Raw genomic sequence first — 27,451 nt, 5'->3', positions numbered from 1 at the left:
GCCTAAATAATGCACATGACTTCCAGAGAATTTCCCCAAGTGCTAAAAACTGTAATGAATCCAACATTCCTAAAATTTTCTCGTGAATGCAACAGTTCTGTATTGTTGCAGTCGGCCAGTTAAACATAAAAATAGCCCCCTGCAAAGGCTTTCCATGATTCCAACAAGGAACCTTTTGCTCTGTCTTATTCTGGGTGTGATGATGTAACAGACCCCAGACCCCTGCTCTGAATGAGACTGGGAACAGGCCAGAATTCACATGCACAGAATTCACACACTCCCGTAAGCCAATAATATGGCGTTTATCCACTAAAGCACACATTCTCTCTTTTTCACTTCAGCATGCGCATGACCGTCCGCTGGCTCGGCACGCACACAAGCATCCGTGCAGGGAACCTGTGGAGCAGGATGGAATGTTTATGACGTTATGATCTTGAGAAAGATGTGTTCAGTGCTTTTTAGCACAGTGACTGAGGAGACTGAGGGACTCTGTCAGACTGAAGTGCGGTGGTGTGTATATACAACTGTGCTATCTGAGGCTGACCTGGGGGAAGGCTTGTATGTTTGCATGTTTATGTGTGTGTGTGTGTGTGTGTGTGTGTGTGTGTGTGCTCAGGTGCGTGTGTGTGCGTGTGTTTGTGTGTGTGTGTGTGTGTGCATGTGCAAGTGTGTTTGTGATTGTGTGTGAATCCTTCAGCATTCCCCCATCTCCTCAGTGGCTGCCATATAGTGTCTTGGTTTTACCCAATTATTGGGTAACTAATGCTCCTGAAACCTGGACCTCAATACCAAATGGAGATGTATTTAAATATAAAGTATGGAGCACTAAGTTATGCTTGGCTGTGTATTGATCAATGTGTTTGGGATTGCAGCTGTGTTGTGGGATTTCTTAAAATGGTGGGGTGACGGATGAGAATAGGAATTTGAGCAGGATCACTGTCACAGTTCAGTAATGCAACAATATTGATAGATCCTAAGGGAAAAATGGTTCACTAAATTAGCCTCAATAAAAAATTGAATTTCAGAATAACAAAATGTATATATAGCCCTGGAAGTGGATCAAGATCTAGCTTTCAAATTCCTTTGTGTATTTTTATTTTTCGATACTCTATGCACTAATGATTTATGTTGCTTAGAAATGGCAGTACCACACGTATGGCACTGAATCGTTCTCTCAAGAGCGTAGAATAATCATTTTCTCTTTCACGCACAACAGCACACACACAATTCACAAGTATGCCCCCGTCCGCAAGTGCATGCGCATGTGCACACACACCACATTATTCTGAAGTAGCAAAAAAAAAAAAAAAAATTACATTAAATATGTTTCATCATTTGCATGGTTTTCACCGTATAATTCTTTAAGCATTAAAGATGGTGAAACGTCCAATTTCATCAACAGATGAAGTGATGCTGCGTATAGTTTTGCTGATTCTGTGAATCAAAATCATTCACTAAAGCTAAAAAAATGGCACATTTGTACCGTCCTGCCAATAACCGTTTGAGTTCCCTTGAAAGCGATGTAACGATACGCTTCTATAACTCATGATTTCTGATGCAAGTAGGACTTTTTTTTTTCTTTCTTTCTTCGGTGAAGAGAAATTGCAGGAACAGATGTTAGCGCTTTTAACTCTCTCCTACTTTAACTCCCTCTCTCTCTCTCCCTTCCCACTGTGACAAATTAGTCAAATAGTCGGAGCGGGACTGACATTCACCAGTTAAGGCATTGTTCGGGATCTTTTGCTCTCCACTTTACTCTCTCGTTTGCATCGTGGCGCCGGGGTGGGAGTTGACCGCTAAGCGTTAGGAGCCTCAGAAGCACTTGACTTGGCTTTGATTACTACATACACGAGACCGTATATCCGAGAGAGAAGAGAGAGAGAGAGTGCAAGGGGGCAGGACTTCTTTTCTCTTCTGCTTTTAAGTGGAAACTGTTTTTCGTTCTCAAAGTTCAGCTCAGTTCTCGCAAGCGGCGTTTCCTCTCCAAGCTGCAAGAGTTTATTTTGTGCGCCAATGTCTTTGTTCTTTCGCCTTTTTATACTTTTTAGGGGGAGCCTGAGTATCAAAAGGCAATGCTCCTCCTAATTAGACCCACTACTCGTATTAATTTAACTTCCATCGCATTGCACTTTTTGTTCATGCTATTTTGAGTTGGGATATAAAATATAGTTTACTTTGACTGTTTTGGATGAAGATGACCTACGTGTATCGTTCGTTATCTGAAAGCAAGATGCTGGTTAAGTTTATCTTACTGTGCGTGCTGGAGTTTTATGCCGGTGATGCAGTTTCCGACGCCGGTCTTGTCACTTTCAAGGAATCTGTTCCACCTGTGAGCGATTCGCTTCTCGCACCTGCCCTCCGTAAAAACGGAATAGTGCAAAACATCGATCGGATCTACCACGGGGGTGGAAAAGTTGGCTATCTGCTCTATGTGGACGGCAGGAAATTTCAATTGGATATGGAAAGGGATGAAGCGCTGTTATCCCGACACTTCAGTTCCAAGTATGTGGATGCGATACATACGACTGGCGACCGTATAAGACCACTACACAAGGAGTGCGTTTACCGTGGCACGGTGGATTCCAATCCAGAATCTCTTGCGCTTTTCAGTCTGTGCCGTGGCCAGCTGGAAGGATTTTTTGCGGTGAAGCACGCCCGCTACACTATCAGACCGCTCACCAGGGTGAAAGGACACGAGAACGATGCGCATTCCACGGAGGACGCAGCCTCAGACCCGGTACTTCACTATTATACGCGAGAGGGTTTCAGTTTTGAGGCAATGCCAGTGCGTGAGAGCTGTGGCACGCGAGAAGGGCGAGGGCGCAGGCATGCCAACGGGAAGCGCCGTCGCGGGGAACTGGGAAGGAGAACTCGCAGTCGCAGTTTTGCGCTGGATGGAAACGGGCGCAGAGCGCATGACGCAAAGTGGTGGCTGTCAAGGTCCGATTCTCATATATCAGGTAAGAGGCGCAAGAGGTCGGTTTCTCGCGCCAGGAACGTGGAACTGCTTCTAGTTGCTGACGAGACCATGTCCAAGAAGTATGGCAAGGATCTGAATCACTACCTGTTGACGCTGGCTTCTATCGCCTCCAAACTCTACGGCCACGCCAGCATTGAGAACCCCATCCGTCTGTCAGTGGTGAAAGTGGTGGTGGTGACAGATAAGGAGAAGGGACTGGAGATTTCCAAAAATGCAGCATCCACACTCAAGAGTTTCTGCAAATGGCAGAATCAGCAGAATCCACTGGATGATGACCACCAAGAGCACCATGATGCTGCCATCCTCTTCACCAGGCAGGTAAACAGCTCATCTTGTTTAAACACTCAGTTTTACTCACAACAGGTAATTGTGGTCTTTTGTTGGATGACCCCAACAGAATACCAAAGTCTCTGTTGTTATTGAGTTGAAAATGAAGTCTCGGTAAATATTTGAAATATTTTACTGTGCTTGTGTCTTGTATTGTGTATGACTGTCAGTAAGTACATGACTTATAATAATTTACTGGGTTTCGATAGTCAGAATGTAAGCATATAACCTATCCACAGCAGCCTGGTTAATTTAAATCTGTGTTTAAAAAAATTAATAACTTTGCCCAAGACAGGGCTCAGTCATGGAGGAGACTGACCTTCGGAAACTCTCTCCCTTCCCCTCAGGGTACATTGTCGCTCTCTCTCTCTCTCTCTCTCTCTCTCCCTCCCTCCCTTCATCCATGAAGCCTATAACTGTTTCCTGCATGTGTTTTACTGGGAAGCAGTCCCCCTCCTAGTCCCTCGACTTTGCTCTCTTGTGGCCTCCCCAGCGGTGCGCACAGCTTTCTCAGACCCGCAGGATGTACTCGCAATCAGCTGGTGAGATATCAGCCCTTCACCCAGAAACCAAAACCATCGGCCCCTTTCCCACCGTCTGTCCTTTGTCTCAGTTCGGCCATCTTTCAGGACACGGGAGGTCAGGGTAGTCCTGTAAGCGGCGTCTGGAAGTGTAACATAAACAGCGAAACGCCTCCGATCCGAATTCCATTGCGATGAACTTGACCCGCGATGCGAGACGTCCCGGCTCTCCTGTTATTGCGGATGGGAGCATTGCTGCGGGATACGGCCGTGCGGGTTCTTGTTTGCCTGAAGCAGAGTGCATACCTTAGGAGACACCCTTGGCAGTGCTGCAACAGTGGGCTGGTCTGAATGCCAAGTGCACTCGCTGTGTTTCCTCAGGCATCTCATCCAACCCAGGGTGGAACTTTAGTTCGAAAATTGGTGGGGGGGGGGGGGGTGGAAATGCATACACCCCGAGAACTGCAACGCTGCAAAGGGGGTTTGCGGGGGCATGCCCCCCAGAATACTTTTTTTTTTTAAAGAGCAGCTGTGAGATTATCATTTCTGGTTGTAAGACCCCCCCCCTCCATAAATTACACCCTTGCATCCACCACTCTTAACACCTGCCGAAAGCTCCAGCTTTAGTGTTAAGTACAGGCCGTTCTACCAAAAAGGCATCCGCCATTATTACGTATATATGTTCGCTCTTATGTGGGTCCACAAGTGTCATAAATAACGTGTGCTACACTGTGTTTATTCAGCTTGGTGCTTTAACAGAACGGGAGGTCATAGCCCGTGTCAATCATCATTCACAGTGTGCTCAATTTATGGTCCCGTAGCACACAGTAGCTATAAACACTGTGTAATCGCAGCATACTGCAGTTATAAACCGTGCACACGTGCATACTGTGTACTTCTGAACTGCACGCTCGACTGTGTGACCTGCAGACCGACAGAGTACTGCAGTTTATTGGAACGGACTGACAACGCTCCGCAGCTACACTCTATCCTCTCATTTTAAACTCCGGGGACGTTCAGCATACTGCCCATATGAAGTAAAGTAGGCTCTCAGCATGCTGCAGTTACCCCTGTGCAGACAGACAGTATACTTTAGTTTTAAGCTCTTAAGCCTTTCAGCATGCCCCCGGTTGTAAATTTTGCGGAATGACGGTATGTTGCAGTTTCTAAAGTTTTTGCGCACTCAGCATACATCCGCAGTCCTGAACGCGGGCTCGTAACTCCCGCACGGACCGGAGACTGACAGCACGCCGCGGCCGTAAAAAGCGCGCACGTGCCGTGCCACAGTCGTAAATTGTAACGCCGTGCACAGCATGCGCACGCCGCTGTGGTAATATCAGCAGAATGACTGTATACTGCTGCTGTTATTATTAGTTATTATTCAGGCAGGCAGTCGGGTTCTTGCTCGCCATTAAGGGGTCCCCTGCTTTCTGTGAGACGCTGGTTTGTCTGCATGCAGTCATCTCGAGGAGACAGTGTGACTTACAGGGGACAGTTTGTTCCATATAGGGTACAATTTGTCCCTCACAGGGTACAATTTGACCCTCGCAGGGTGCAGTTTGTCGCATATAGTGGACAATTTGACTCGCACAGGGTCCAGTTTGTTCCATATAAGGTGCTGTTTGACCCTCACAGGGTACAGTTTGACCCTCACGAGGAACAGTTTGTCCCGTATAGGGTACCGTTTGACCCTCACGAGGAACAGTTTGTCCCGTATAGGGTACAATTTGACCCTCACATGGTTCAGTTTGATCCTTGCATGGGACAGTTTGATCTTCACACGCCATGGTTTGATGCACTGGTGGAATTTGGGATGGCTGGCCCTCTCCAGTGTGCAGAAACACACGTGACCTTGCATCACAGTTCATTTCATCTCACAGCAGAGCTACACGAGAACTCTACTGAGCTGTGTGTCTGTGAGTGTGTGTGTGTGAGTGTGTGCGTGTGTGTTTGCGTGTGTTAGTGTGTGTGTGTGTGTGAGTGTGTATGTGTGTGGGTTTGTGTTTGTGTGTGTGTGAGCGTGTGTATATGTGTGTGTGTGTGAGAGAGAGGGAGCGAGCGAGAATGAGCACGTGTGCGTTTGATTATTAGATGTTATATCACTGGTTGAGTGGATGCATGGCTGCTCCCAGCTTCGCTCCTCTATCTCTCTAATGAGAAACAATGATGTGATTGTGAGGCCCTGGCCTCCCCACTGATGGTGCGCGCAATATAGCGGGATTAGCGTCCGACACAGCGGGGTTTCAGTCTCGCTGCGAGCCTTGGAGGAACTCTCCTCAGCCTTTAGTATGCGTGATACACTCTGCTTCTGCACAGAATGCTCTTGTTTTTTTTTTTTTTTTCCTGTTTTTCATTTTTCACCAGAAATTTAAAAAAGGAAATTCCACTCAAAATAAAAACATTAAAAAAAAAAGAATGTTCTGTGTCTCATCTTTAGAACAGCCGCTGGACTGATTTCCTGTCATAGGCCAAATCCTACACTCTTTGTCCAGCATCAAAGCATTTTTTTGTGATTTGACTGCATCGCTAGGCGACATCCTGTCTCTTATTTAACGCTGTGGTGAATGGACGTCGCTGTTACTAATCATCTCCACCAGCTGTCAGTATCTGCAGTGCACACTGGCAGAAAATATACTGCTATTGTATGTGTCTGTATATACTCATAATCAAGTGTTACAGAAACATTTAGGATTTCCATAATTTTATTGGATTACCTTCACTTCAGGGAATAGCAAATCATCCATTCACCTCAGTAATGCAGCGACTGAGACAGCTCAAAAGGCAGGCTCTATTTCTGGATTACGCCACTGGAAATATCACATGAGAGAAGTTACAAGTGTGATTTAAGCAGGAACAAGAAATCTATTTTATTCATTTTTGGGTGGAATTCCCCTTTAGATAAACACTCGTTTGTTGTGATTCATGGAATCCAGATCATGCAGTTTATTGTGAACTGCTTTTTGAACTTGGAATTTGTATTTTCCACATTGGCATTATGAAGTTCTTTTGATATAAATAGTAACAAATACCCTTAAATAAATCACCCCGATCTCTATCGTAGATGAATAAATAAATTAACCGGTGATGATCATATCACAAATATGCACATACACACACACACACACACACACGCGCGCGCACATACAAGCACACGTGCACACACACACACATACACAACCATGCAAACTCACACACATAGACTCACCCTTAAGCAGTCAAGCGCACACACATACACACACACGCACACACTTACACACACACATAAACATGCAAGCACATGCACACCCTTAAGCACCCAAGCATATACACATACACACATGAAAATGCAAATGTGTCCACACACACACAGTCTCATATGCATAAACACCCAGGCACACACACACACATAATTGCATCACACACATACAGACAGTCATGCAGTTCAGTGATCTCGTAATTCGCCCACCCTCAATGCCACGTGCGAGTTCTGTGTGTATGCAGAAGCCTGCGCTCCCATTGGCTGCCCGAGCCCATCTGTGGGAGGGGCTTCTTCTTCGCAGTCAGTGTGTTTGCATTCAGAGGCAGAGGTATTTCTCACATGCTACTTTCTATCAGAGGTAACCAATGACAACGTGTAGAATCCACACGCTTCGGACACATGTGGGGGATGTGTGGAGAACACCACGTCCTGTACCCATGCAGGACCCAACCAATGTGAAATTTCTGCAGTCGAATCCAGAGGCACGGTCCTGTTCTCTATTCCAGTTCAATACCTTATAATATGCCCCTGGGCCAGTGTGGACTTCCATCGACCTTTTCCTGACTGTGTGGAAGCACTGACTTGGGGATAACAATAGAGAGGCACAGAAGGTGACTGAATTTGGAACCCACTTCAGCATTGGAACACTCTTTACCACTGGAACACACTTCGTCATTGGAACACAGTTCAGCATTGGAGCACACTTTACCATTGGAACAAAATTTACTACTGGAACACACTTTACCACTGGAACACACTTTACCATTGGAACAAACTTTACCACTGGAACACACTTTACCACTGGAACACACTTTACCATTGGAACACACTTTACCATTGAAACACACTTTACTATTGGAACACACTTCACCATTATCGTTCTGAACCCTGAGAGATTGAAACAACTGCCAAAGGCCTATTAGCTTGCAAGCTCGCTCAGAATGTACAGTATATACCCCCACCTCCTTTCAAAGATATCAAAATAATTACAAGGTTAGTACAATCAGTGAGCTAACTGGCTAACTGATTGCGGCTGTGCATTGCCAAACAGAAATGGTTCATCTTCATTTGATAATTAGCCTAATTATACAAAGACTGTTGGTCACACAGGTACTCTAGTTCCACTCTTCCTCTTGCACTCCCTCAATGCAAAACAGCAATTGTACCTGTTCTTTTGAATATTGGTCTAACTACAGGTGTCTAGCTTGCAAATTATAACAATGTTAGTTGGAAAAAAACATGTTTTAAAGGTTATAATGGGTAATGTTGGTCCTCTGAATGTGTCGTAGATGTTTTTTTTTGTTCACTGTCCCTTTCAGTGGTTTGTCCTGCCCTATTGGCGTGGACAAAACATGTGCATATTCAAATTTTGTGGTTCCTGGGATACGTAAGTGTGTTTGGCCCTTCGTGGTTGTGCGCATCTGTGCGCGCGTGCATGCGTGTCTGCATGCGTGTGTGCGTACGTGAATGCGCGCCTGTGCGTGCATGCATGCGCGTGGATGCGTGTGAGCCTGATTGAACTCTCCGTGTGAGTGCTGCAATCAGCGGAGATGGACTGATGCCGTGTAGTTTTTTTTCTCCCGTCCTGACCTACATACCTTTCCATCTGCTTTCATTTCATTTCGCTCATTCCCTTCTTCGCTCTGCCTTTCTTCCTCTGCCCGTCCCTCCCAGGTGTCCACAAAAAACATTGTGGTCAGAATGAAAAGAAAGGCCAAAATTTCCCAGCCTTGTTTTTCTGAGCGCTCCACATGTGTTCCACATGACCTTGTGCAGTGGGCGGGAGAGGAAGAGGGAGAAAGAGGAGAGGGGAGCAAGAGGTGGGGGGAGAGAGAGAGAGAGAGAGAGAGAGGGGAACGAGAGATTGAGAGAGGAAGAATGGAAAAAGAAAAGGAGAGGGCGATGAAGGGTGAAGGAATGAGGGAAGGGGGGGTGGGTGGTTAAGTGGGGGGTGAAGGTGAGGGTGGGGTGGAGTGGGGAGGGGGGATGAAGTCATATCTAAACACCTCTTTCACTGTCAGTCAACCTGGGCTGACAGGCGTCTTTGCTACTTCATGAAGCGAGATCCTTATGACTGCGTTCAGGGCCAGCGCAACGCGACTTTCCAAATCCCTCACGTGCGTGCGATTCTCCGTAGATGTTTTCCTCCATTATTGGACTTGACAAGCAGCAGACGCGCAGCGCTCTCCCATTACCAGGGGTGTTCATCACACTTACCCCGTGTCCCGAGGCTTCTGTCAACACCGCGTTATTCAGGGCGCGGGCTGAAGTGTTCAGGTGCCTGGGTCTGTTGATGTGTGTCCTGCGGAGGAGTTGGGTTCACTGTGTTCGTCTTGGTGTGTGGGGGCGGGGGGGGGGTTAGGCCTCAGTCTCTGACACACTGGAGACACACTGCTTCTCACCAGCGCACAGACATCATTATCACATGAGCTCACAAGCCTGCTTGGATGGCTCCAGGAGCCAGAGCCAAATAGGCTTCTTTGATGGATATTCCTCTGCCTGCTGTGCTTAACCACTGAGTTTCATAGTCATTATCTGTCATTACACAGTAAAATGTCCAGTGTTAATTCAACTCTTAACAGACAACATTTGGTCCCACATTCCATTTTACTGTGTTGTATTGTCCCAGGTCATGTATGTGGTTGTGTGTGTGTGTGTGTCTGTGTGCCTGTGTGGTTGTGTGTGTGTGTGTGCGCGTGTGCGTGTTCATGTGTGTGTGTATGTATATGTATGTGCGTATGTGTGTGTATGTCTTTGCTAGTGTCTTACTGTATTACTATGCTTTTCATTTTATAATTGTTGGAAGACACGGTTTATCAGAGCATTTAGCAGCACAGTTTTGGGTTCAGTTGGAATTTTGTTGTTATGTTTCCCTCTTCCATGGTATTAACATTTAAACTTGTGCTTCCCAAATTTCACACTGATTTCAGGCTTTCCCCACATACGTGGCAGAAAGCTCCCATTAGCCAAAACGCGGATTGCGGTTCTGAATAAACGCAAATGGAATCTGACTTTGCCTTGGAGCCAGGACTCCTGTGGGCCACATGGAGCTGATATCGGCACGTTCAGTGCCCACATCTCAGTCTCGCTAATGGGGCTTTCACAGTGGCCCAGAGAGGTCCTTAAATCATCCCTGCTTTCAAGCATCTCTGCCTCGAACCACGTCTTCATCTCCTTTTGACTATCGTTCTTTAAAATAGTTCCTCTCTGTGAGAAGCAGAGACAGACGCTGCCGTATTCTGTAGCGTAGGGCCTGTGTTTAAGCCCAGAACAGAGAGCGTTTGTTAATGGAGAATTCCGGCCAGGACTGAAGGGTAAATACACACCCAGAAAAACTCACACAGGGAGGGGGAGAAGCACTTTATGGGGAAATTATCCTGTTTCCAAAATTGGCTGAATAAAAAACAAAAACATGACAGAACTTGAGTGGCCAGCATTGCGCCACACAGTGCTTTATGTACACGTGCTTGCACTTGTGTGTAGCATGCTGACGTGTGACGTGTGTCCTGCCAATGCCGTAGCCATTCCGTGACACGTGTGACTGCGCCCCCTGCAGGACCTGTGTGGGCACCACTCCTGTGACACGCTGGGCATGGCGGACGTGGGCACCATCTGCTCTCCGGAGAGGAGCTGCGCCGTGATCGAGGACGACGGGCTGCACGCCGCATTCACCGTGGCGCACGAGATCGGTGGGCAGAATCACGAGCGCACACACCTTCCTGTGTGTGTGTGTGTGTGTGTGTGTGTGTATTTGAGAGAGAGAGAGAAAAAGAGAAAGAGAGAGAGAAACTGTGATCTGTGCGGACACACAACCGTTGGTACAGTTATTCCCAGCCCTTCCACCCCTACAACACCCCCAATTTCCCTTTTCTCTGGCACACATCCCCCTTTACACCTGCAGAAAAATAATTACATCACAAAACAGCAGAAACCATCTAGAGCAATACTGTCAGTACTGGGCCCTGGTACTACATTTTATAAATGCATGAGTAACTGGGCTGCTGGGTGGCTTATCCTGTTAATTAACAGTGTGCAGATCAGTGTTTCCCAACCGTATTCATGGAGATCTACTATCCTATAGGTTTCCAGCCCAACCCTAATAAAGCACACCTCATTCAACAGCTAGAGATCTGCTGCAAATGATGAGCTGCAAATTAGTGCAAACAGGTGTTCCAAATTAGGGTTTAAATGAAAACCTTCAGGACGGTAGGTCTCCAGGAGTATGGCTGGGAACCATTGGTGTAGATGGTTCATCCTGTGAGATGTCGATTCTGGACTGTGCCTGTGTTGGCTGTAGCTAGCAGTGGTGCTGGGATATGCATAACTGACCACAGCATCATCCATGGACTGATGGGATTCAATCATCCGGGATGACAGTGGCCTGTATTCAATCAATATTTGTCCTTAGCTTACTGGCAAATGCAAGCATTACTTGTTTTCTTCACAAACTCAGTTTGGCAAGATAAGTTTTAGAGCTCGCTGAACTCACCAAATTATTTTTGTAAGAAACAAAATGCATATGTTATGTTTAATTGTAAGTCAAAGTTAAGGACAGCAGTTGATTGAATTTAGGCTAGTCAGAAAACCTCCACTGGTCAATCAGGCTAATCACACTCTGCTTGCTCAGGCTGTACATGAAGTTTGTGTCTCCAGCTCATCTGTACAAGGGGAACTTGTGCACTCCAGTGTGAAATGAAGCAGAAAAAAAAAACCACAAAAACTGTTGCTGATTTGACAGATTACGTCAACAGGTCCTCAAGATACAAACAGTATAACAAACCTTTAATCATTGCTCTGATTATTGTTAATAGAGGATTAACCTTTGTGCCAATGAATTAGCATTGCCACTGAAACATTGTTTCTGCACAAGGGAATTCTTATGCATCAGATAGCATGTGCTCATCTCTAGTGTTTCACTGAAGCCAGCCTAATGCCAAGTTCCCACTGTTTACTGGAACCGATGAGTTTAGAAGAATGGCATCATTATAGAGCAGGACTCCCAAATCCTGTGCCTACAGATCTACCATCCTGTAGGTTCTCATTAAACCTTAATTTGGCACATCTGATTCTACTAATTAGCAGCTCAACGAGATCTCTAGCTGTTGAATGAGGTATACTTTGTTTAGGTTTGGAGTGAAAACCTACAGGGTGGTAGATCTCCAGGAGCAGGGTTGGGCAGCCCTGTTATAGACAGAGTCATCATCTGCTCCTAGATCGCATGGAACACGTACACAAAGTGAGTGCTTGTTTGTGAGCGTGCACATGTCTGTGAGTGTGCGCTAATGTGTTTCTGCTTGCTACAGCTGGGAGGCAAGGGACATTTTCCAGCGGGTTAGAGTCAAAAGTTAACTGGCTAAGCCTGTTGGGTTTACCCTGGCTCCAATCAGTATCACTTTTCTCTGTGTGTCTGTCTGTTTTATTCTGCTCTATTGAATTCTAATCAGTTCAAATGAGCTCCATTGGCATGAAAATAAACAGGATGGTTTTTTTTTCTATTGCCTTTTTATTTAAGCATCCCTCATCCACTTAACTTAAAGGAACATGTTGTCTCCATCTGTTTATCTTATCCCTCTCTCCCTGTCTCTCTTTCTCTCTCTCTCTCTCTCTCTCACACACACACACACACACATCATCATCATCTCATATTAGTATATGTAAATATATGCAATGTACAACATGATAAGTTGCAAGCATAACAAAGTGCAATGATGTCACTCCCTGACACGTGAATAGTAGCCACTGACCCCTTATCTGGGGACATTAGCCTTTAGCTGAATGGGCCAGCATGCTGAGTGCTGTTTGGTGTGCAGGAGGATTGCAGTTCGATCCCCCTTGCCGGGTATCGCCTGTTACATAATGATCATGTAAACACATTGAGGGTTTACACGACCTTGAAACAGTCACCGTTGGCAATTATAATCCCTTTCACTGAACTGTCTGCGACAAACCTTACACTGGTGACAGTCATAGACATCAGGCTTATCAAATTACACTTGGGGCAATTGTCTTTCCGAAATACAATTCCTGTGACATAACTGTCCATGACAAACCTTGCGGCAGTGAGTCACTGTTACCAAATTACACCAGTGACAGTCTGTGCTAAGCATTACAGCTTTGATACACAATTTTTTAGAGCAAAACCACACTTGGGCATTAAGTACTCCAGCCAAAACATTGTGTCTCCTGTTCCAGCAGTGTATTGATAATGAAGATGAGGCAGAAGATAATATGGGGTTTATGGATGGTCACATTGAAAGTTTCTAACATATCAGATCTTTTGTTGATTTTCAGTCCACTTCATGTTCCATAACCATACACTAACGTGTATATGTTTGTGTGTGTGTGCGTGTGTGTGTGTGTGCGTGTGTGTGTGTGGAACAGGGCACCTCCTGGGTCTGTCTCATGACGACTCAAAGTTCTGCGAGGAGCGCTTTGGCTCCAGCGAGGACAAGCGCCTCATGTCCTCCATCCTGACCTCCATCGACGCCTCCAAGCCCTGGAGCCGCTGCACCTCCTCCACCATCACCGACTTCTTCGACGACGGCAACGGTGAGCCGGAGGCGCGGAGAGAGGCCACGACCTTTAAATGACCTTTGTGTAAAAGCATCTGCCAAGGGGCTAAATTGTAATTAGATATTAGAGAGAGAGAGAGAGATGGATAGATAGAGAAAGGCCATGACATTTTGACCTTTAAATTACCTTTTTTGTTGTGTAGTTGGTTTGTGTAAAAGAATCTGCTGAAGGACTAAATTGCTAAATTATAATTGTAGAGAGAGAGCAAGAGAGAGAGAGAGAGCAAGAGATTGATGGATAGTTAGGGCAGAGAGAGATATGGAGTGAGAGAGCAAGAGATAGATTGATAAAGAGACAAAAATAGAGAGAGACAGAGCGAGAGCAAAAGATACATGGATAGATAGGATAGAGGGTAAAAGAGAGAGCGAGAGGTAGATTAATAGATAAAGAGACAGATAGAGAGACAGACAGAGAGATACAGAGAGAGTGTGAGAAAGAGGGATTGAGAGAGAGAGCCAGGGCGAGAGGAATGTGTAAGAGAGAGGACTGTTTTCCACTAAGGAAATCTGTATTAGTTCAGTTCTGCATTCCACACATTTGCCCCTAAAGAGAAAACAAATACTGAATTAAAATTTCTGTTTCTCAGACACACCCCTTTGCAAAAAAAATGATTTGTGGTAAAATATAGAATATTACAAAAAACATATTTATGGTAAAAAAAAAAAACATATTTCACACAATATATTCTTTTTCTTTACATTATGGAATTTTATAGAATTTTATATTCATCTTCAGTCAGTGCAATTGTTCAGTTATGACTGCAATAGAAGGACTGAAACATTTCAAATGTAACATATGTATAAATAATGCATGAAAATGTCTGTATTCATTGAGTGTAATGTGTGCATTTGTCTTTGATGACCGGCATTAACTCCAGAGTCTTTAATAATCCCTGACTCTAATGTTATAAATGATCTCACTGGGACTGGATAACAAGTCTTAACAAAGGGGCCCCATCAGGCTTATTCTCAATGAGAGAGGAAACAGAGCTTGCATTATCTCAAAATGATGGCACGTTGTTCTGTGTGAAACCGATGCACCACAGGGCTATATGGCCGCTTTACTCATTTAACATTCAGTATTTTCTACTTTTCACATTTCAGCAGATGAAATACTATTGCATACTGGCGTGTTTACACATGTACATTTAAATGCACATTAAGCCATGCTGTACGCTCAGAATCCACACATATGATCTGAGACACAGTCTGTATTCACATTCTCTGTGTCTCCGTCAGTCACTGATGGTTTTTTAAAATGTTTTTTTCGAAGTTCTAAATCAGTGTTCTAGAACTCCATTGCTTTCGGTTACCAGTAGTGATTGTTACATCAGCATTATAATGTTATGTTATGAACATTCTAATCACATATCTGTGGTCTTACTCATTAAAGGGTTAAAAGGGCATCTTGTGTAACAGGCCAGTGGACGAGACAGAGCAAATAAGGGGCAAATTTCTCCTGCCTCCCATCTGCCCCTATACTACACCCCTCTCTCCCCATACTGCCTCACCCTGTCTCCACATACCCCTTTATCCTCCTAACCCATGTACCACCTAAACCACATACCCCTCTGACCCCTTTACGTCCTGTTCTCACACACCTCTGTCTCCCTGGTGACCCTCCTCTCTGTACCCTCTCACCCGTCCCACAGCGGAATGCCTGCTGGACTCCCCCCGCCAGTCCATCCTGGGCCCCGAGGAGCTGCCGGGCCAGAGCTACGACGCCATCCGCCAGTGCCGGCTGGCGTTCGGGGCGGAGTACACAGTGTGCCCGGGCATGGACGTGTGCGCCCGTCTGTGGTGCGCGGTGATCCGGCAGGGCCAGATGGTCTGCCTCACCAAGAAGCTGCCGGCCGTGGAGGGCACGCCCTGCGGCAAGGGCCGCATCTGCCTGCACGGCAAGTGCGTGGACAAGACCCGCAAGAAGCAGTACACGGTGAGCGGGGGCGGGGTCCGCCGTTTCCACTTTTGGTAGGATTGGGTACCGAAACCTGGTACCGCGATGCCACTGATTCCCATACAACCGGTACCTACCGGACCGTATTACGACGCAGATTTTGGTGCATCATTCTGTGCTTTCACTAACTAATCGCTCTGTCGACTCAGTCAGAAACAGCAGGTACCGTTAGCTAGCTAGCTAGCTAAGGTTAAACTCGGACAAAATCCTAACAGCGCAACTGACACATCACTCTCTCCACCGCAGGCTACACAGTACTACAGGAGAGGTAGCAGCACTTAGAGGAGAGGCATAATCTCTTACTGACTATAGCCGATTGGCTGTGGGTGCCTGTTGCATCACAGGGAGGAGCTAATGTAGCAGCAATCCAAGAAGCGTTAACCAATTAAAACCCACTCGACCCCAGAAGCTCCACGTGAACTGTGTCCCACTGATGCACTCCCATTGGTAGTCAGCTGATGACATAACCCAAGCTCACATTCCGAATGTCTGGTTTATACTGGCTGGCCTGTGTTTGCGGTGCATTTATTGACTGATCCTCTGGGGTATTCTGTCCGCTCTATGAAATTGGGAGTGATGGACACTCAAAGAGGTGCCCAGGAGCTCGAATATCGAATATTATTGAGGATCAGTATTCTGTGTGCTGGGTAGCCAGTTGAAAACAAATCATTACCCGAGGCAGCCATTGATCTGTGTGTTCATGTGTGTGCATGTGTGTGTGTGTGTGCACACTTGTGTTTGTGTGCATGCATGTGTGTGCGCTTGTGTGTGTGTGTGTGTGTGTGTGTGTGTGTGTAAGCTTGAGAGAGTTGACAGAGGTGAAAGGCGACTCAAGGTGAAACACTGGCTCCGGGTGAATAATATTGACAGACTGTCCATAGTTTTTCCTCCCTCTCTGACTGTCGCCCTGTAACATAAGCAAGACGGGCCTACAGAGACAAACAGAGTGAACAGGAGATAAAGAGAGAAAGAATGAGCTTCAGACAGAGAGAGAGACCAGACTCCCTTTACAGACAAGGTTGTTTTAGCAAGATTAGCAAAAGTGAGAAATGTGTGTGTGTGTGTGTGTGTGTGTGTGCGCGTGTGCTTGTGCCTGTGTGTACATCTGTGTGTGAGTGTGTGTGTGTGTGTGTGTGTGTGTGTGTGTGTGTGTGTGTGCGTGCGTGTGCTTGTGCATGTGTGTACATCTGTGTGTGAGTGTGTGTGTGGCTTTGAAAGTATATTTCTGAAACCAGATTCTAAATGTAAAACCAGATTTTTGTCATTTAATTATACAATTATAAAGTTCCATGAAATTGTAACAATTTTACACTGTCTGGTTTTCTCTTCCTCACTCTCCATCTCTTTTTCTCTCTGTCTCCGGTTTTCTCCCAGACCTCGAACCATGGCAGTTGGAGTTCGTGGGGGTCCTGGGGCTCGTGCTCTCGTTCATGCGGTGGGGGGGTGCAATTTGCTCACCGTCTGTGCAACAACCCTCCCCCCCGGAATAACGGGAGGTACTGCACAGGCAAGAGAGCCATCTACAGGTCCTGCAACGTCAGCCCCTGCCCAGAGCCCAGTGAGTCTTACTGATGCTGCTGCCAGTGATGATGTTGCTTTTCATTAATATATTAATCTTCCATGTGCTTATATATGCTGCCTTTATTATTATTATTATTATTGTTATTATTATTATTATTAGCAGAAAACCTAAGAACATAACATTTATAATTATAGTAATAAACAAAGTCTTGAACAAGTAATATGAATAAAGAGTGCATTACTGCAAAGGATGATGTACAGAGACTGCGTTTGTACAGGGCCCAGAATTTTGTGCTACACCCCTGCCTCTCAGACTCCCGTTCTTCTCTTCCCAAGGTAAGAGCTTCCGTCTCCAGCAGTGCGAGGCGCGGAACGGGCCCCAAACTGACCCCAAGGGGGTGAAGACGTTCGTGGAATGGGTCCCCAAATTCGCCGGGGTCCTGCCCGGGGATGTGTGCAAACTGACATGTCGAGCCAAGGGAACAGGATACTATGTAGTGTTCTCCCAGAGGGTGAGTGAAGGGCGAGACCCTGTACAGCGAAAGGGGGCGGAGCCGTGCACGGGAAGAGGAAGAAACAGTATAAAGGGGTGGAGCCTAGGATCTATACATTACTTAGCTGGTGATATGTTGCATCAAAACCATCAAACGCTCAGTGCCTGCATTAGCATGAACAACTGTGCTTACTCACTTGCACTTGGGCAGCTTTTTCAGGCTACGTTATATACAGCCCTTAATAATGATAATAGTGTGATTATGAGTCATATTAAAAGTTTTGAAGTGATAAAACTAGGGCTGTCAATCAATTAAAATATTTAATCACAATGAATCGCATGATTGTCCATAGTTAATCGCGGTTAACTTTGACAGCCCTAGATAAAACATGTAAATGAGTTCTAATTTTGAGTCTCAGGTGACGGAGACGTGTGACACGTGTTGTTAAAATAACATTTGTAGCCAGAGGGTTGCATCTTTAATTACCAGCTGTGACACTACTGTTGTACCCCAGGGTGTGGGGTACTGCTCTTCCGTTTCTATAAAGGACATTTGGCAAGCAAAGTAGCTTTTTTGGAATGTTTTTTCAACATTCTAAGTCAGTGTTCTAGAACTCAGTTTAAATTACCATCAGCATTAGAATGTTTTAAGAACATTTTAATTGCATATTCGTGATCTCACACCTTAAAGGATTAATGACAATGTCACTGATGATGAGGACGATGATGAGGAGGATCAAGGCGTGAATGGCCTGGTGTGTCTCTGCAGGTGACAGACGGGACAGAGTGCAGGCCGTACAGCAGTTCGGTGTGTGTGAAGGGGAAGTGTGTGCGCACCGGATGCGATGGGATCATCGGCTCCAAACTGCAGTTCGACAAGTGTGGCATCTGTGGAGGGGATAGCACTTCCTGTGTGAAGGTGATGGGAAATTTCACCAAGAAGAGGTACGCACGCGCACGCAAACACACACCGGAACGTACACACAAAACACACACACACACACACACACACACACACACACTGCAGTGGGTCTATTATTTATGTTTCATGTGTTTGGAAGACATTATTAGCCAGAGCAACTTCTGAAGCCATCAAGGCAAGATATTAAGTAACAACTATAAGTAACAACTTGAGAGCAACAGGAAACCAACTGACAGCTGATAACTTCAGCTAAGATATAAACATTCGCAATTAACAGTTACTGTCATACATATAGTAATTCCAACAGTTGTGAGAGCATCTTGGCTATATATCATACACATTACATTACATTAGAGGCATTTAGCAGACGCTCTTATCCAGAGCGACTTACACAACTTTTTTACATAGCATTTTACATTGTATCCATTTATACAGCTGGATATATACTGAGCATGCAGTAAGTACTTGCTCAAGGTACAACGGCAGTGTCCTTACCCGGGAATCGAACCTACGACCTTTCGGTTACAAGCCCAGTTCCTTACCCACTGTGCTACACTCCTAAGAGTACACAGTACCTAAGAGTGACCTGTAAGAGCAACATTACCCTAACGTCATGCTAACATGCAAATGTTGTCTAGCAGTGCTATTTAAGTGCAACATTACACGATTTCAAACTCAGTTGTGGTATGCACTGCAGAGTTGTGCTTGCAGAGCCAAGCTTCAATTGTGCCAACAGAGAGAGTGTGGAATAACATACTCCCAGCACACTGCACTGGACAGCAGTATCAGAGAGCAGAGGAAACTTGAAAGTAATCTGACATTGAGCAGACACCATTTCCAACTCAGACTGTGTGGAAGACCTTTTTTTATCTTCTGTCTTAGTTTTTCATTTCAGCTAATATCCACAAATACTTCCCCTGGGTATTGTAAGGGCAGTCATAAAATACAAAATATTAGTCTTGGCCTATGTCTATGTGTGTGAGAGGCTCCCATTCTCCTGTCTCCCGCAGTAAGGGCTACACGGACGTGGTGAAGATTCCGGAAGGTTCCACGCACATCAAGATCCGTCAGCACAAGCCCAAGGACCAGCTGCGCTTCACGGCCTACCTGGCGCTGCGGCGGGCCGCCGGGGACTACCTGCTCAACGGGAAGTTCATGATCTCCACGTCGGAGACGGTCATCCCGCTCAGCGGCATGGTGCTCAACTACAGCGGCTGGAGCCAGAGGGACGACTTCCTGCACAGCATGGGGCCCGGGGCCCTGCGCGAGCAGCTGACCGTGCAGATCCTGGCCACCGACGCCAAGCGCCCGCTCGACGTGCGCTACAGCTTCTTCGCGCCGCGCCAGGCGGCCCCGCCCTCGCCGCCGCCGCCGCCCCCGGCGACGGGCGCTCAGTGGGCCACGGGCTCGTGGCTGGCCTGCTCGCGGACCTGCGACGCGGGCTGGCAGACGCGCACCGTGCAGTGCAAGGACCAGCGGGGGGCGCTGGCCAAGGGCTGCCTGCTGGCGGACCGACCGTCCGCCTTCAAACACTGCGTCGTCAGGAAGTGCTGACACGGGCCGGGTTCCGCGCGAACTCCCGCCAACACGCGCCGCGGCCCGGGGCGGACGCTCGCACGCAGACGCGCAGAGCACCTCCCCTCTGTCATCCTTTCGTTTTCCGTCTTCCCTCCGTTTTTGGCCGTCATTACCGCTTGTTAACATGATTACCGTTTATAGTATTGTCCTTTTTGGTATTATTTGAGTTTTTGCCATTTAAGGCTTGCGTGTCTGAACTCCTGAACAAGGGCTTTGGAAATGGGGACCCCCCCCACCCCCAGCTCAGTATGCACTTTTGAGCGGTTCCTGCCCTAGCCCAGCTTGGCGCAGTCCAGTCTGAGCCCCCCAGGGGGCGCTATGCAGGATCACTGGGGCCTGAGCTGGGGTTGCTCCTGTTGGGCCCACAACGATACTTCTGCAGAGTGGAACTGATGGACTGTCAGCAGTGGATACAGAGAAAGGACTGCACTGGGTGCTCAAGGGAGAGAGGGGGCTACAGAAGAAGGGAGAGATAGAGGAAGACAGTACTGCAGACTGAGTACTGAGAGACAGAGGGAGAGAGGGCCACAGTCAGAGAAAGTGTATGGACTGTGTGTTTGCAGCATCCATGTAAAGTGGGCTATACATGGGGGGGGGCTTGCTCATTATTCTCATCATGGAAATGTAGCACACAGGAGCACTGCAATTCTCTCATTTAGGTTTTTTTTCTTTGGTCATCTTTGTGTTGTTTGTCTGTATGTCTGTCTGTGTGTATGTCTGTCTGAAGTGTTGTAATATGACAATGTGTGCCCTGAATACTCGCAAATACAGCAAGAGGGAATGTGGGACTGGAGCAACTTGACACAGTCAAGTATTTTCTGAACTTTCAAATCTCACTATCTCATACTCTCACTCAAAATCCTAACTCACACACACTATCTCCAACTCACTTTCGCTTACCGATTCACTCCTTCACGCTGTCACTAACTCACTTTCACTTACTGAGTACCTCACTCTGTCATCCAATCACTTCCACTGACCAATTCATTCCTATACACTGACCAAACGATTCACTCTCCCGCTGCCACTCATTTGCAACTGATTCTTTTGCAAAGATTCAATCTTTGCTATCGCTCTCAGTTATGCCCACCATCCAGAATTATATCATGTAGTGTCACCCAACGGGGGAGTGATTCTGTGTACTCATTTCCTCCACCTACTCGTGCGGAAGTCGACTCAGCGGTGGGTACACTAGGCAATCCAAAAATTGACAGAGGACAGCGCAGCAATGGGACTGGCCTGCAGTAATGATTCGGCATTCTAAGTTGAGAGGGGTGTAATTGTTAAAAGTTAAAGTTGCACCCCCCCCCCCCCCCATTGATCACTCTAGCTCACACACTCATTCGCTCACCAGTCTCACAAATGACCCATCCCGCTCACTAATGTTTTCCGTCATCTTTATTCTCATCTATACAACAGCTGCTCACACTGTGGTGCAAAAACTCACAATATGCACTGTAGTACAAACACTCCTGCACACGTTCCTCAGAGTGACAAACTCACACACACACACAGACATCCATCTTAACACACACACATGCACGCACACACACACATATCCACCTTAACACACACATGCACGCACACACACACACACACACACACACACACACACACACACACACATACACATCTTAACACATGCACACACATACTTGCATACAGAGACACACTCAAACATTTGCACACACAATGGACCTCATTCACAAAACTTTTATTAAATTATTCCTACTTTTGTTCTTAAAAATGTTCCTACAAAAAAAAAAAGAGATTCATGACACGTGCGCCAGCCATGTTTGTGTCCATATCTCAGGTGTATGAGATGATGAATGCTGGCTGTTTGTAAATTTTATGCGCAATCCTGTTCAAGTGATTTGCATAAGGAAACACCCTTGAACAAATATAGATAAGAAAAAAATGATGAATGCCGAAATGTTCTTGGAAACGTTCTTACCTGCAGTTTACGATCAAATGTGGTCGTACACGTTTTGTGAATGAGGCCCAATGTGTCCAATTCTGTTTACCCAACCCACCATGAGGAAACCTCCCTGTCATGAACAACAGAAACACAGCACTGAAATCATAATAATTTATTGTCTGTACAACTTGTATGTGAAAAGTTATTTATTATGATTATTTTGTATGATAATTATTATTTAACGGGAAATACCAATTGTGCAGAACATTTCATTTTTTAAAGAAAATAATGTTTTTACAGTGTCTCGTGAATATATGTATATAAATATATATTTAAATATGTGTATATTTTATGAATGTGTCTTGGATATGTTTGCACTTCAGTACTGCCCAGAGGCTATTTTGCAGACAGTAAGGTTTTTATATCAGAATTAATCTGTACCAAAAACCTCCTCACTCTCTAATTCTCAGGCCACTTCATCCAGTCCATATTCTTCTAGTCTCTCCCTTTCTCACTTTCTCTCTCTCACACTCTCTCGCTTTCTCTGTCTCTCTCTCACTCACTCACTCTCTCTCACTTTTTCTCTCTCTCTCTCTCTGTCTGTCTGTCTCTCTCTCTCTCTCTCTCTCTCTCTCTCTTTCTCCAGGGTCACATGATTTCCTTATTCTCACAGCAGCACACAGCACACGGATACTGTGTGGTCAAAGCTCCTCAAAATAATATGGAAATCTCACCTGTGCCTTTCTCATTATGCAGGTATCTTTACAGCACCAGTTGATTGTGGCAGGTAAAAATCAATTTAATAAAATAAGATGTGCCATCTACAGTTGAATCAATCAGTCCAGTTCTATGAGACTTCATTATCAAAGGGTTTCAATCAACATATAATGCTTTTTTTCCCTTCACACATACAAAGAATTTGATAAGCACTAGTTTTTGTTGTTGCTATTGTTCAACAGTCACCTTTACTTCTAGTGACTTGAACATTCATATTACAGTTCCTAATACAGGATCATTCTATACAGAATACAATCTAACAAGGGCAAGACAACCAGTACCAAACCACGCAGCTACCTATACCAGCTATGTTGTTGCATTATTAACAACACGCCCGTCTCCAGGTGAACTTGAAAAGCTCACATTTTTCATATGATGAACTCATACAGCAGGACGGTTACTGAAGAGATGAGGGTTACGCAGCAGCCTGGAGGGCATGAGAACAGCGCCTGGACCGAGGGCTCAATCTTCCACTTCCTACTCTACCATACCACTGTACAATTCTCTACACTATCTGCTGCCCTGCACAGGTGAATGCTCTTGCAGCAGAATACCATTTAAAAAACAAACAATTAAGGACCTGATTTACTAAGACTTTTAGCACACACAAAATCCAGTAACATGACCCACGATTGGTTGTGGCATTTGTTTTGCACCAACCATTGGTTGTGTTAGTTAGTTCATTTTGCGTGCGCCAAAATCTTTTCACACGCGATAAAGGTCTTGGTAAATCAGGCCCTGAGTTCAGCCAGCGTGACAGGGGATGGATCCAGCATTACAATATGGAAACCTGGAAGCAGACTCCAGCCGCCGCTCGAAAGCGGAACGCTGAGGAACTGCGGAGAGCGCCAGACGACTGAAAACCGCAGGAGATGCAGCGGCAGCAGCGGCAGCAGCGGCAGCAGCAGCAGCGGCAGCAGCGGCGGCAGCAGAGCCTCCAGATCATCTCAGAAGGCGTGCCAAGGAAACGTGAGGCCCATCATTAAAGCAGCCTCCACAGAATGCTAAAGCAGCGATTTGTGGTATGGGTGGTATCTGGGGGGGGGGGAGGGGGGTTTCTCAGCAGAGACAGGCATCTGTAATCATTTCTTGCGGCTGCAAATGGTTAATGAAACAGCACTCGATCAAGCCAGCAGCAAAACCCATATCCAGGCTGGAAGAACTGAGGTAAGACTAAAGGAGGCTTTCGTCCATGATAGAGAATATTAAACTACACAATAAGACAATATATAACACTATATGACACCTCAGTGCGTTATAATATATAATATATAATAATACACTCCATTAAATCACAGTGTGTGACATGACATTACTCAACACTAAAATATGCCCTTTTAAAGTATAATTTAGTAGGCTACATTACACTACACTAAATGACCTGAATGTGCTAGACCACATTACATTATAATGCATCCAATTATATTAAAAGAAAACTTCATGAATCACCACTTGGTGTGGTTAGTTTCATGAACAAATCAATCAAAATTCTCAATCCTCATTAATTTAGCCTATTCTACACAATGCTTCACTGCATACACCAGATTCAAATGGCTGTGAAAGCAAGTACAGTGTGACGCTGGCAAGGAAAAACCCCCCTAATCAGCACATAGGAAGAAACCTTGGGAAGGACCTGACTCAACAGGAGGAGCCCATTCCTGTCTTCCTGTCATGCTGGCTCAGGGTGGGGGGTCCATGGTGGCCGAGACGCTTGAGTCACAAGCTTCAGGAGTTTAAGTGAAGACCTCTACTGCTTTCCGCTCCCAGTCAGACTAAAAGATGGAGGGTCTTTCTTTTATCACAGGAGCCCATATAGGCTCCTAAGTGATATGTCTTCCTGCAAGGGGCCATTGCAGTATAATTTACAAAGTCATGCCAGATGATTTAAAATGTAAAATTAAAAATTGCACTTGTCTGTTGTAATCAGGGCTGTTGCGGGGGGTTGGGGGCAATGGTCGGTGAAGTTGTGGTAAATAATGCTGTCCTGAGCCCGGTTGCAATGTCCCATGTGGGCCAATCATATACCTGCATGCTTACGGAAGTAATTCAAGTGAAATGCCCTTTTCAAAGCTATGGTGTGGTCCAGCCCAGAAATGAGGCCATAGACATACAGGACCAGTTTTTCACTATGACTGATGAACACCTGTGACAATAAGTCACTTTTTTGGTACACCATGATTCCCTTACATCGCATCCACCGTGCCTTTAAACAGCATTTTCAGCCTGTCCCACTAGCAGCAGTTCATAGGGACCTCCACACCAAATGTGAGCTTGTAGCGCCCTCTGGCGTGCATCTTATTGGCTTATTGAGAATCTCAGCATGTACACATACTGCGTGTGTGTGCATGCATGCATGCATGCGTGTGCGTGTGTGTGAGTGTGTGTGTGTGTGTGTGTGTATGGGCGTGTGCACTTCCTTGTGTACCATTTATTCACACATACGCACTAACACTCACATACAAACTAGCCATATTACACACACATACTATGGAAACACTTATTCTTTCATGTAGTTCCTGAAACGCATATTGCCACCTGTACATTCCATTCAGTCTCACTCATTTATAGACTTTGCACACATGCACATAATCATGTGATTACCATATACATGGATGCACTCGCATGCAAGCACGCAGATAAACTCATGTGCAGAATGATGATTCTTGTGAAAGGTATGTTTAAGTGCAAGTAAAACGTATTGTATACACAAAAAACCAGGAGAAAGCCAAAGAAATCAAAGAATAATACTCCAACTGTGCTCAAAACTTGCACAGCAGCCTTACTTAAAAATATGGTGTCCCCTTGAGTGCACCCTTAGAATGGGCCAGAGAAGCAGGGCCACTGTTGGGGGTGGGAATTTCCCCTATTCTCGTGACTGATCTACATAATCCATACATAAAAATGTGCATACCATGCAAAGGAAAATGTTGCATGATTTGTGAGGTCCATGTTTCAAAAGAAAACAGTCTAGCATACTACCCATAACCTTGTACACCCTAGCTATAGAACCATGGTCCAGGGAAGCCCCCTTCAACACAACTGCAAAAAGATTAGTGTTGTAGTCCTCTGGGTTCAGGGCTGAGGGGTCCAGTCCTGGCTGTTGCCTTAACAAATTGAAGAGCAGGTTTTATGGAATATTCTTTCCAAATTTTATATCAGTGTTTTAGAACTCCATTGTTTGCACTTACCAGTAGTGATTGTTACATCAGCATTAGAATGTTCAGTTACGAACATTCTAACCACATATCTGTGATCTTGAAATTTAAGCATGTTACAGAGAACACTGGACACTCCAGGTCCCATCAATCCGTACTTTGGAAAATACCTTACAGGACTCTACTTATGAGACATGTTGTAAAACCAAACAGGAGGACAAATTTTGTGCATAATTTGCTTTATTTTCTCTTTAGGTGCATGAAATAGCACTTTTTATATTAAGGTCAGAGCAGGCTTCTGGAAGGGGCTGGAAATATAACAGATGGGGCATATGTGGCCATCTTGTGGCCGCACATATAACTACAATAAAGCTTTGCCTTCACTCTTAAGGTGGTTTCTAGTCCCTTGCTCAGAGTGAAGCTGCAGAAAACTATCTTGAACGCATAATACTCAAAGAAAAACGTTCTGTAATTATTGCTTCTATCTGCCATTTCATTATGCATGTTTTACAATTCAGATCGCAAATAGATCAATATGCACTATAAATATGATTATACACATTCATAAGTAGCATACATTCCATACTGTAATTTTATAGAATTTAAATAAAATTGGTCTGTTAAATTATGAGTAATTATAAATCATCGTGGAAACACCTTATAGTATATGTATCACATATCACAAGGTTCAGATCAAACGGATTTTGAATATAATATATGAAAAGCACTTTATCCCTAATCATAATCAATGCAAGAAATTGAATGTGGATTGCAATTCAGACGCAATCTTCAATGTTTTGTCTGTAAAATTATACTAATAAAGTACGCTGATTTTATAGCATGGATACAAAGTTGCAGTGGATTCAGGGTTCATAACAAAAGTGAGAGGCACTCCGTCCCGACACCGCTATTCTCTGTTATATCGATACGTCTTTATCTCTGTTTGTGTTTATCAAAAGTATTTTATCGATACTTTCATGGTCTTGTCATACATTTCCCGCCGGAGATTTGATTACCGTAAAACTGATTAATATGATTTGTACGACGTCAGATATATTTGCGTATGAAACAAGATGTCCACGCCAGTAACGTGGTTCGGATTTCACATAATCGTCACTCGGAGTGCTTACGATATTACCAGTCAAGGAGCGTATGAAATATACGGGGAGAGGGAGGGGGGCGGGCTGCTGGCGCGTGCTGAGGGGTACGGTCCGTTCTGTAAATGGAGCGAATATTGTGTGTGGAAGTCTGTTCCACCTTAAGACCAGCTTCTCTTTCATTTCCCTGGTTCTAGCCCTTATTCCTCAGTGAAACGACGGGAAACGCCACGGAGTGCGGCCGTTTGGCAGGACAGTGAGCAGCAGATTTTGCTGCTTGCCATTTCTGACCCGCTGTTCTCCAATACCATACCTTCACACAATGTCGTGGCTGAGATTATTTTTCAAAAGTGCCGCTACATAGAGTTTGGCTTATCAATAATAGCCTATATAGC

At 45.4% G+C, this 27,451-nt stretch overlaps 1 protein-coding gene across 1 annotated transcript; it reads left to right on the top strand.

Moving 5' to 3' along the window:
* The first annotated feature begins 1,662 nt into the window (after positions 1-1,662).
* Positions 1,663-22,851, top strand: LOC135240745 (A disintegrin and metalloproteinase with thrombospondin motifs 5). The gene is made up of 8 exons (XM_064310643.1): positions 1,663-3,298; positions 10,623-10,755; positions 13,448-13,615; positions 15,291-15,574; positions 16,970-17,153; positions 17,453-17,628; positions 18,379-18,554; positions 19,542-22,851. Exons 1-8 carry the CDS (start codon positions 2,189-2,191, stop codon positions 20,083-20,085), a joined length of 2,775 nt encoding a protein of 924 aa, XP_064166713.1. The 5' UTR covers positions 1,663-2,188; the 3' UTR covers positions 20,086-22,851.
* The last annotated feature ends 4,600 nt before the right edge of the window (positions 22,852-27,451 follow it).

Source organism: Anguilla rostrata, chromosome 15 (assembly GCF_018555375.3).
Source record: "Anguilla rostrata isolate EN2019 chromosome 15, ASM1855537v3, whole genome shotgun sequence".
NCBI lineage: Eukaryota > Metazoa > Chordata > Actinopteri > Anguilliformes > Anguillidae > Anguilla > Anguilla rostrata.
Note: the sequence above shows the minus strand (reverse complement) of the source record. Positions and strands in the feature narration are given on the sequence as shown.

Excerpts from the sequence above, each read along its gene's own strand:
- LOC135240745 (XM_064310643.1), top strand. The coding sequence starts at position 2,189 with ATGAAGATGACCTACGTGTATCGTTCGTTATCTGAAAGCAAGATGCTG. Across the intron at positions 17,154-17,452 it reads CAGCCCCTGCCCAGAGCCCA|GTAAGAGCTTCCGTCTCCAG; the intron begins GTGAGTCTTACT and ends TCTCTTCCCAAG. Across the intron at positions 17,629-18,378 it reads ATGTAGTGTTCTCCCAGAGG|GTGACAGACGGGACAGAGTG; the intron begins GTGAGTGAAGGG and ends GTGTCTCTGCAG.